Source organism: Teleopsis dalmanni, chromosome 2, assembly GCF_002237135.1.
Source record: "Teleopsis dalmanni isolate 2A chromosome 2, ASM223713v2, whole genome shotgun sequence".
Taxonomy (NCBI): Eukaryota; Metazoa; Arthropoda; class Insecta; order Diptera; family Diopsidae; genus Teleopsis; species Teleopsis dalmanni.
This window is the reverse complement of record NC_051847.1, coordinates 204,517,374-204,529,649: the sequence shown is the minus strand read 5'-3', so window position 1 is coordinate 204,529,649 and position 12,276 is coordinate 204,517,374. Positions and strand designations below refer to the sequence as shown.

General features: G+C 32.7%; 1 protein-coding gene across 1 annotated transcript; it reads right to left on the bottom strand.

Annotated features, from left to right (window-relative positions):
• Positions 1-359: 359 nt before the first annotated feature.
• LOC119681778 (mitochondrial pyruvate carrier 1-like) lies at positions 360-1,037 on the bottom strand. The gene is made up of 3 exons (XM_038095055.1): positions 882-1,037; positions 719-819; positions 360-661 (listed from the first exon to the last, which is right to left on the bottom strand). Exons 1-3 carry the CDS (start codon positions 959-961, stop codon positions 504-506), a joined length of 339 nt encoding a protein of 112 aa, XP_037950983.1. The 5' UTR covers positions 962-1,037; the 3' UTR covers positions 360-503.
• Positions 1,038-12,276: the final 11,239 nt, after the last annotated feature.

Sequence of the window (12,276 nt, the reverse complement as noted above, 5' to 3'; positions counted from 1 at the left end):
TCAAATTTGGTAATAAAGTAATTATATTCCAACATTCTGTAAATTGATTGTTAATAAAAAAAGTACTACGATGAAGGTAGGGGCTTTGAACTTAAGATTTATGCTTCACCATTAACTTTATGTTCAGCATGTTCTTAATATAAATTTAAACTATTTATAATTAATTAATATATTGTGTACTGTACATATATAAATCTATATAATTTTTCAATTAATATCACTAAATTTCTAATTAGACTACCATAAGACTTTGCGATCTAGGTACTAAAGTTTACCACCCACTAAAAGTTTATCATAATTATATCAAAAGTATGGTGATTCGTAACCGTACATCTTTCTTCATAAACTTTAAACCAATAGATATTTAAACATCCTTTTTAGCTTTTATTAAGGAAAACATAAATTTTGTTTGCTTCAAAGTAGACGAATCACAGGCACGCATATATCTGTTTATGGGGTCGCTAAATCTCATACAATAAAATAAGTGTTCATCACAACACATGCTAAGTTTTATCGTCTCGATTGTATTCATAATTTAGAAATCGCAAACCCTGAATAGATTGAGCAGTTGCATTGGTGAGGTGGCAAGCAAACAGCAGTAAATTTCTTGGTTGGACTTTCCAAGCAAAACGCATGAATACAGTAGAGTACAGAGTTAAAGCTGTAATATGTGATTATTTATTAGGATCATAAAGCTATGCAGTATCTACTTACTTACCAAAAGTCATTGCTCCAGAAATTAACTTTGGATCCTTCTTCATATCAGCAATGGCAGCAACAGGTATACCCCAATTAGCGAATGGACCCCAAAAGTGTGTACTGTACAAAATAAGTGAAATTTTTAATACATTATATAAATTAAAACTTTGTCCATAGCTCACCTCATCAAGTAATCGCGAAATTCTTTACTCCTTACCATATCCAAGGCACGGAATACTAGACCTCCTGCACGCTTAGCCATCTCTTCTGTGTTTATGCTTGCCTGTTTCTGTGGTTACGAAGAATTTTGAATTTCAATTTAATCCAAATATAAGAAAAAAAATTATTTAATTGGTTTTGTATATTTCAGTATTTTTTTTAGGTATTGAAATAAATTATCAAGGTTTGCTTTAATGAAGCAAAATTCCTATAATGTTCAAAATTTTAGTTTTTCCAATTTTTTTCAACAAAAAACGATGTCCTGTTGAAATGAATAGTTTTGGTACTAAAGTCTCTAAAAAATATTAAAATTCCTAATTGTAAGAATGTATGAAAGACTAGTAAGGCGTTTATAAATATGCATTTTGAAAGTATAAATATGCATTTTGAAAGTTCTTCGGGAAGCATCTGTTCTGATAAGCTGTAGCTCCACAAAATTTTAATTCAAGACATGAAAAAATTTAAATACTTGCGTACAATGAGTACTCGTATACAATGAATTTTCTAATTGAGGATACTTTTCAGTACTTAAGTAATTTGAACTCTGAGCTTGCTTCATACCATGCTATAACCTAATAAAATAGTTGCTAACAGAAGCAGATAGGAGCAATGGACTCATTTATAAAAAGTTTATGAAAACTAAATAAGGCTTCATGTAAATTATTCAATTGAAATAGATTAAAATCTATTGTATCTAGTACAAATAGAAATATACAGAAATACTTAAAGATCGGAAACCTTTCTTGTACCAGCACGAATATGAGAAGTTGACCACTGGGCAGCCGGACATATATAGTAGTCCAAATGAATGATTTCTTTAAAATTGAAGCTGGAAATTATTAATGTAAATGTAATACAAAGAAAAGATAATAATGACTAAGAAAACGTAACGATATTGAAACAGATTTAAAAAACGTAGCATTTTTAAGAGCGTTCCTAGGACTGAAGTACTCGATAAACTGTGTAAGCAAATGTTGATGATTGAATTAAATCAAATAAGCTCTAAACTAAATATAAGAGAAACACGTTGTTTTTTAAAATTATATTTAGTATACAACTGCAAGTCTTGATTGGTAAAACGCTACTTCGGACCCTAATAAAAATTAAACTGCCTTTACCTAAATTTATAATTTATGCCAATTGAAATATATTTAGCTACTATTTGTTGTTAAATTCATAAAAGACTTTTTATTATATAATAAAACAATAAATCATATACTCATATGAAATAAATTGTACTACCTTATATTCATAAATATCTGCAATTAATAGAAGTTCTATTGTGAAATGCAGTAATTTCACTTTCATACCCAATGAATCGCTGAAGTTCAATTAAACCATTTTTTTTGGTTTTCCTTTTTTACTAAACTAAATTACTAGTAATAAACATAAACATAAACAGCACTAAGTTGCTACCGAAAAGCAATATTTTCGCAACAAAAATTAATACACCACCAACTCATTGAAATTTGTTGGTAATTTTGCTTTGTTGTCTGAAGAATCTAAATTTTATTGTATGAGTTCCATGTCAACTTCATGAACATTTTATAGAAGGTAGCTTAAAGAGCTGAACGATGCATTTTAACATTAACGAAACTTCATATTTATGGCAAATGTTTTCAAACTATTCAAAGCAATTGTAAAATTTCTATGGATGTTGTGTAATAATCTCTCATCTAGCAAAGTACGCAATAACTACATTTTATCTGACTAAATTTCTAACTAAAAAAATTAATTAAAATTGTTTTGCTTTAAGCATTGGTTTTATTGCCAAGAAAGGAACTTAGACCATTTCAGCTAAAAATACCAATTAAGTTTCAACACAAACTTTAACTGCACCACACATTTATAGCCTATTTGAAGAGCATAGAAAACCTCCACCTATTTAACCCTCTTAGTGACTTCGGACATAATTCAATTATGGCAAATATTCATACATAGCGACACAATTAACATAAAAGTGCTGCCAGCCGCCTACAAAGTACGAACAGGATACTCGTATTTTATTGGAAAATTTAATGCGAAAATAATTTCAGTTAATTCCCACATACATTTCCTATGCAACTCAATGCATGAGTCTTAATTCGGAGAGGCCGCAAGCAGTCCATAAAAGTGCCTTCATTTGTTGAGCCATCAATGAGCCGTTAATTTCCGTTTGGAATCCCATACTAGGCAAACACATTGATAAAGTCTTGAGAAAAATCATCTTAGCATTATCAACAACGCCACCCACACTCAAGCATACACTTGGATCACTGCAATGTCTTAGGCGACCTTTTCCTCACATATTTTCCATCAATTCTTCTTTTCTTGTTGAGATAAAATATGCACCATATTCAGCAATGCAAGCTGTGGCAACATCACTTGCTCCTGAACGCCGATTTGGAAGTGTGTGTATGTGGCGCACTGTTGTTAATTGCTTATTTTACCACGATATTAATGTCGTGACCAACCCAGTCTTGGTGGAACTGCAAAATATGCTTGCATTAGACGTCTGTAAGTACTTCTTTGCTATTTTTCCTAATATTTCTAATATTTTTATTATTTCCATTTTATTTGACTTTTAATCATGCAATGCCAGAGTCCGCAAAGGTTCATTGGCTTACCACCAAGTTAACCAACATTTTTTCTGAATATCTTTTGTTGAATTTTTTATTGCTTTCACAAGCAAATTAACTTAAGAGATAAAATATTTGTTGTTCCTTTTTATGCAGAATATTTAACAGCAAACACAATCTACTTCCTTTTAAACATTGATTCCAACAAGTATTCAACTGATTTTTACAACACAATTAAAACTTCATGGCAACAGCTCTCTTGCACCAGTCCAATATGCCACAGATTCAATATGCAGGATTACAGAGCTGGAGCAGTAAAAAAATGCAAATAAAAATGTAATACCGTGAAAATCTATTGACACGGGCTTACATAAAAAACCCGCCCACAACTAGGTTAGTGGGTCAATAATAACCACCGGGGCAACTCACACTAGTTAAGGTGCTCACAAATTTATGGTACCAAACATTGCACTCCATCGACATTGAGGCGAAGTGTTGCTCTGTGCACCACATCCATTTATTGAGATACTTAAACTACAATAACATAGCATCGAGGAGGCAAGTGTAGAAGAAACTCGATTTTGGAGAGCTGAAAATCTTAACCAAAAACATTTTTACCGATGGCATTAACAATATTGGAATATTTCTTCTGTGTGCTGTTGTTATGTTCTATGGATATTTAAATGAAATGAGTTGCAGTAAATGTTGCAATTTATTGGTTTTGCATTAATCTTTGCATGGCTATGACTTAAATCTTCCAGCCGCACCTCATGTTTCTATTATTCTCAATTGGGTGGCAACAAAAATGTGCCGGGTGCAGAAAATTAAGGTCACCCCATGACATTTTTAAGGTGATTTATTGCACATGAATCGTGAACTGTGCTCTTCAGCAAATAAATTTTTAAGTAAATATGAATAATGTCATATGATTCAGATCTATTATCTTCTAATTTTCTATATGCTTTCAGCTATAAAATAATAAATTTATGTATTATTTATTTACTTTTCTTTCTGTGTAGCACGCTAATGAGTACAAGGTTATAAAAACTGTTCAGCGGAATATAAAGCGCTGATCGGTTCTTAAGTTTATGATTATTAATACCGATTTCAGGTTTTAATACGAGTATAAGAAAATTTTTCAAGCAAAAACTCAGCAAAGGATATATAAACATAAACGGTTTTAATTTTTAACAATAGATACCGTAACCATTAATATAAATAGATTAAATAAATGTTCATTAAATAGTAGTTTAGTTTCAGAGAAACATATCTGTACCTTTAGGTAAACGTGAACTCAAGCACAGTTTTTTGCTATTTCGATAACATTGTCTGGCTTATCTGATAGATTATCAAACACCATGAATAGTAAGTACAAGCTTTATTGTATACTCTAAAACAAATAAACTTCTTATCTCAACTCACTTCACCGGAGGCAGGGTCTTTTCGTATATCTTCTTCCTTCACCTGCCGCTTCACACCTTTGTCTAAGCAGTATTATATTTAATCTAATCAATGACCAACTTGTTGGCGGATAATTTGATTAATAATGTTTATGTTGTGACAATGCTCGTACGAGTTACGCTTCATTTAGATAACATAGAGTAGTTTTTGCACAGTTAGAACGAAGACCTTACAAAGAACTTTTCTCTCGAACGTTCCTTGTGCCTTTAGTGCTAAGAAAACTTATATATATATTCAAATTTATGTACTAAACCGTCGTCCAAATTCAAAATCAGTACAAAATACTTCAATTAAAAATGGAATCAATTAAATTTATAAGCTTAAACACACCTAAGCATTCCTTCAATGCTACGAAAGATAACTTAATTATAAATTTGTAATCGCATTTGCAGGAAATTAAGTCCCTGTTAAAATCGCTGTTAACAAATTCGATAGGTTGTAGGAAGATTGTTACTGTAAAGGCAAACGACATATGCAGAATGGCTGGTAAGGCTTTTTGCAGTGACTTAATGAATGAGCGCTCATTAGCTGACATCATTACCGTAGCCACTAAAGGCGGTAAGAAAATCAATTCATTCATCAGTTGCTCTTCGATCTCAACCGCCGCAATCGCAAATAATAGAAAAAATATTGTGTGCGCGCGCATTGGCAGCTTATCGATCTTTTTGTACTTCAGATTCTCAGATACTCGTACAGCAGCGGTGCAGCAGGACAAGAGCAATGCGGACAGTGGATGAATGGCAGAGAATACACTAAGAGCTGCTCATTAAGTGCAGCATGTGCAAATTGTTGATTTATCTGAGCAGAAAGGCCTCGCTGATGGGTCACTTAATCAGTCGGAAAATGTGAAAAGTTAAACGGCAGTTAACGCCATTCGCGCTCTGTGGATACCAAACTGTTGGTAATAGAATTTGTATCTTAAGCTGGAACTCGATGTTTGTGTATTTACATAGCAAATGGAAGCTATTTAACATTGTAGCGGAGAAAGTGCCGCAAGTTTATAGCTGCCAAATGCGAATTTATTGAATGCATTTGTTGGAAGGACTTATTTCTATTTATTTGTTAGAGTAACATTTACGAATTGCTGACAGATCTGATACGTAACCCTGTAATATATTTCGTGTTGAATGGTGCGTGGGTTGAAGGTGTTAGCAACGGCAGCTATGCAATTTGGTACTTATTGAATTTATCATACAGAAAAACTACTTACTTTATTAGAACTCTTATTGTTTGTCGGATTGGCATACATACAATCCATAAGTGATATCCGAAATGTAAGTAAATCGCAATGAAGAGATTTTGTGCAGCATCTTGAGTTCACGACACTATTAGTTATTCAATTTCAAAAACTCTAAGCCCTAAACTATGTAGCAACCCATATAAGTCAAAATCCAGTCAAGTCGAATATGTTTTGCAATTTGGCTGTGTTCAACCCAACGCTACTGCTATGCCTACTCTGGATGGCGTTTGGTATTCGATAATTTCATGCTGTCATGCGCCTGTACTGGCGCATATGTGGTGGCATTTTATACCTTCGGGAATCGGTGCATATAAATGCGATTCCTGAAAAATTTATTAAAAAATGTAAATCAAATGCGCGAACAGAACGTTTTGTCTTTGTGCCGCCCAAATGAGAAACTCGCACAGTTCGTATAATCCGGCAAGTTTTTGCCAGTCTCTCCGACTTTGACGCTGGCAGTGTTGCAAATTGTTTTGTACACACACGATTGACATGGGGCCAGCAACATTAATGCTGTTTTTGGTAGCGTGCAATGATTTATTAAAAATAATAAAAATGAAAAAACATTTCGTAGCCGCAATTTGTAAACCTTTAACGTATTTCTTGTTCTGCACAAATAACAATTTGGGTCAAAAAACAATCGACACATTAGCGATTCTCTTTGATCCGGCAATTTTTCAAACTCCAAACAACGGAAACAATAACACTCGTAAAATAATTTAGTGGCAAAAAAGTAAATGATCTTTATATCAAATAAAAATTTATGCGCTCGCACATAAAAGTTCTCGAATTTAACCGCAAATTACACACTTTTTGCTACACCGGCATATCAAATTTTCTTAGCTGTGCTTTTTGGCAAGCGGCAGTCAACGGCAGTCAGCGGCAATTTTTCATAGCCCACCAAACGAAATCTTCTTTATGACCACATAAGCTGAAGTGGCGGGCTTCGTCCAATTGGTTCGAACAATAATTTTCATTTTTGGCTTGCAATAGCCGAATTTGGAACTCATCGGAGAGCATCAATTTTGGGGACTTGAAAATGTTTTAATAACGCGTGGAAGCTTTAATTTAAATTAATGAGCTAAAACGTATGGAAAGTAATAATTTATGGCATTAGCAATTGCAAAGGAACTAAAGAACTTATTTACGTAAAATATTTTTGAAGCTTGAACATAAAAAAATCACCGATAAAGCATTCAAAGGTTTGGGATGCGGTTTTATGCTACTCAATTTGACACAAATTAGTTAATTAGCACCTTCTTGCGAACCGTTTCACGCTCCACTTTTTGCCGTTTGGATTTTTGAGTACTATTGGCTTGCGTCAAATACGATTTCACACTTTCACGGTTTATTTACGGTTCGTACACGGTTCGTACACGGTTCGCACACGGTTTTATTCTGAATTACAGCTCATGAGATGAGTTGAAACTGAGATTTACAGGTCATGTATTATCACATTAATAAAGGACTATTGTGAAGCAGACCACATTCTTATCAATTTTAAAATTTAATTCAATGGCTAATACAAATTAGAAATTAAAAACATTTCAATCGATTAAATTAAATTAAATTAAATCAAAGTCATAATTAACAAAGTTCTCGTAATAGAATATATTGCAACCAAGATATTTCAATAGATGATTTAAAACATCTTATAAAATCTGTAAAAGAACTTTTTTTCTTTAATTGACACTATCAAAAATATTAGGATAATTAGTTTTATGTATTATTACATCATAAAAATGTATATTAAACTTTCTTAGAATCACAATTTCCCATAACAGGTCTAGTGCATAAACCACATTGGCATTCCTCTTGACCGATGTCAATAACCGCACACTTAACATGCGAAGGCCTTTTCAAATTGACAGAAATTAAAAGAAATTCACAAATTCTTGTAAAAAGTGACACCAATCGTGTTCAAGGCACACAGGTACTCTCATGCCAACCCATTACTTTCGACCGTGGTACTATCCACGGTACACAAATCACAAAAAAATTATTTATAATTGCTTTGATAAATGTTGGGATTTGTTTGCTTACACATTATCGTTGACAAGGAATCTTTTTGTGCGCCAATATTACGAACTTGCGAATTTCAGAGAATCGAAATCAAAGTCTACAATTTCAGCTAACAAGACACTTGAATTGATGCACAATCGGCAATCGAACACATGTAAAAGTATCTGCATGTTCGTCGGAAACATGCGGAAAAACGAGAAAACTCAAAACAAACAGATTTTCTAAGAAATTCAAATGGTCAATCAAGACCACTGCTTCAACTAAAAATAAGAAAATGAGGAAAAATTAACGGAAATTGTTCATGGCTTGAGCAGGGAAAAATATGTATAAATTATCAAATTTTGAAAAATGACATTCTGATAAAGCAAAAATGGCATTTACAGAAAGAAAGTGCAGCTGGGTATAGGCAAGCGTCTTTGGAACGAGTTCAATTTGGTCCAGAGGAAATTAATGTGACCGTTCGCTGCTCAACTCATTTGTCTAGGCTGGCTGCATTAATGAATGCGGCCTCAGCTCATCTGTGTGTTGCTTTCAGTTCTATGCAAATGTGTGACTTGAAGGCGTTCAGCATGGCTAGCAGCCCACAAAGGACAGTGTCCATGTATCTTATCACTGACAACAAATTTTAGTTGTCATTTTCTGTTATTTATGCGCTATACCTTTTCGTATATTTGCAGTTAGAATTGTTGCTGAGTTTACAAGTCATGCCGTTTACGGCAGCACTATCCAACGCCAGCCGTGTGAATCTTTATTAATCTTTTCCTATTAAACTGAGCCACACAAGCTCAGTTTTGCCGCTGATCGAATCCCATTGTGATTTATGAACCAATGACTCAAATTAATGCCAACTGAAAATTATGAAACTCGTTGTGAATATCAAAGAATTCAAAACTAGTAGCTTATAGTGACTAAGAACTAATAACAATAATTTAGGAAGTTTAATAAAAACATCAAAGTATAAGAACTATAATGAAGAAATTGAAATGAAATTAATCTATTGTATAATTAACAAGAATGACTAATGTCTTGAATTAAGATAATTAATTAGTAGTCATACACTGTTTTCTTAGTTCAACTTTCACATATGATGTAGAAAAAGTGAAAAATGATTAAAATTACTGGGCCAAAAGAGAAAAGAGATAGATATCAATTATTGTTTAATAAATTCTTAAATTATTCCAAAACCAGAATAATAAAATTTTGTCAATAAATATTATAGAGCATAACGTCATAACATCCTAAATAACGGAAAAAGGGCTTTAATAAGACAAAAAATTCAAATCATGATTTTAAAAATGTTAGGTTATACAACATTGAAATGATATTCAGTATTATTCAATATTATTATCATTACATCCACTTAATTGTTATATAATCTAAAGCACAGACTGGACCTTCCTCCAATCTTCAAGATTTCTCTTATCTCATGTCTCCCAATCATTGAATCAGTCCTCTTCTCATGAAGCCAATAAAATCGAAGATTTATTCACCTTTTCCTTTCCATTTAGACTTTTGAATATTTGAATTTATATGTTAATTTATAATTTATATGTAATAAGTTGGCTCACTCTCTGCTTGTGTGTTTCCCCAACTTTAAAGTAATCAATCACTTTTTACCTGAAAGCAAGAACTTGACCTAAAATCTTTCTCAAAAAAATTAAAATCGCTGGACTATATACATATACAAATACAAACGATAAGGACTAAGTTTTTTGTTTTATATAAAAATTGCTATTGGAGGCAAACGATTAATGTGTTATATCCCTATAATCTTACCAAAATATATAAGATTTATATTTAAATAGAGCTGTTATACAAAAATCATTTGTTAAAATTAAAAATAATTTTGTATTTATTATGCCGTTTGTGTTAAGCATAATCATCATAATTTTAAATATCCCTAATCAGTCAACTAGTAGTCCGAATTATGCCTGTTAAAGAATGCTAACAAATTACAGTTTAAGTATATAAAAGTGATTTAAATAGAACATAACAACAAGCAACCAATTCAATGGGTTTCACTAAACTACATAGGTTAGAATAAAAGTGGTTTAAGAAATTCCCAAGATTCAGCTACCTCATAAATACTACACAACATTAAGTCATCTCTAATAGCCTAACAATCAATTCTGAGCAAAACTAACTAACAACGAAAATAGAGGAACACTTCATTCCACCTCTTCTTCCTCTTACCAGATTGTTAATTACATACTTCAGCACCATAAAGTGCACCACGTATCCTTAGTAAAATCTTAAGTATCATCAATTAGAAAAAATTGCATTTACGATTGCAATAATTGTCTTAAATTGTTGTATCAATATAATTCGCAATAACATTGATTCTCTTCAAGGTAGAACAACACCCCGCGTGTACGTTGGAGCAGCAAATAAAAGGACCAGCAAACCAGCAAACCACCGAACTGAATAGACTGCACCTCGCATCGCAATGAGCAAACTTATAACCTAACAATGGTATCCTGTGTAGCAACATACTCAACACTGTTGTTGCAGATATGAGCAACGGCAGCAATTGCAATTGCACTTGCAAACGCAAATTCTTGCCTCCTAAAATTGCCTCCTAACTTTTACTACCAACAGCAACCCATTTGGAGCCATAAACCAAATGGGCTTGCACAAAACAGTGCGTCGTCTACGTAGTGCTGATTGGCTCTAGTTAGAGATCATTGCTGTACGTTTGCTGCCACAACAACAACAATAATGTGTTTAAGAAGTATTCAATTAATTTTAGCTACACGCTGTGCAACACGATTTCATTGCTGATCTTGTTGCAGATCTGCAACAGAAAATTTACGAGGGCGCTAACATGGCAGCGTCCAGTTTAAGACTTCCGCCTTACTTTGTCTTAAAAAGGCTGCAATAGAAAAAGCAGGCGAAATGGTTGTGCAAATAAATTGAATGAAATATTCGCCAATATAATTAAAAATTAATTACGATTTGATAACATTCCATAGTCTTGCTCTATTGTTGGTTGATCAGCTTGTTTGGGTTGTTGTTAGCATAGCCGGAGTAGTTGTTCCGAATGCTTCTCTTTTTTACTACGCCAGTAACACAGTAGGAGCAATTGCCCATTCTAATTTACACTGATCGGTACTAAAAACTGCTTCAGGCCATAAATATTTAACTGCTTTCGGTTTGTAATAACTTATAAGATTTTAACCAACTTATAGTCGATATTGAAAAATCCTTATGATATCTAATGACTACACACTACATTACTTGCAGCCAATATAAACCTTCAGGAAGATTTTTTCGTTAAGTGACCTTACAATACAGAGTACTGCATGATGATGACATCATGATAAGTATCAATGATGACATATGATTCATAATTCCGAATTTTAAATTACCTGATCATCTACTCTTTAAATAACAGCAATTCTTACCAGATACCTGAACTTTTATTTCTCTTCAACTTATTTGTTTCTGTCACTTTTCTCTTGAAATTTACTATTGTGACACATAGTAAATAATTTGCAGAAGAGGACAATTATCAAGATCTCATTAATTAGGAATGGAAACTTATATGCTTAACAATGAGTTGAGTTGCAATTCGTGGAAAGCCCTTCTTCAGAAACTACAAAGACCAAAGAGATTATGTGATTTATCACTACTACACCTTTTTATTGTGGGGCTATACAATGAGTCATTTTTATATAAATGGTCTTCAACCTTTCAACGCTTTTATAATGAACATTCGTGAAGTTATAACGGTGTTATTACCAACAATACACCGAAAACCACCTCCAACAATTGAGGATTGTATGACATCCCTTGAAGAACTTTTAATTGATATAGTATTTCACACAAGGTCTTCACAAACAAGGTCCAAACAATTAATTGATACAAAAATTTGGACGAAATCACAAGTATGTTTTATTAAATTTTATTTTTGGAGTTAAAATTGACATTAGAGAAGTATAACGAATCCATTAGGTAACCAAATTTAAAAGTAAGTTAAATGTTTGGAAAACAACCAACATTAGAAGGTATGATGATTTCATATATAAAACGAGGATCAAAATTGAGATAATAATTGATAATGAACATTTTTTTTAT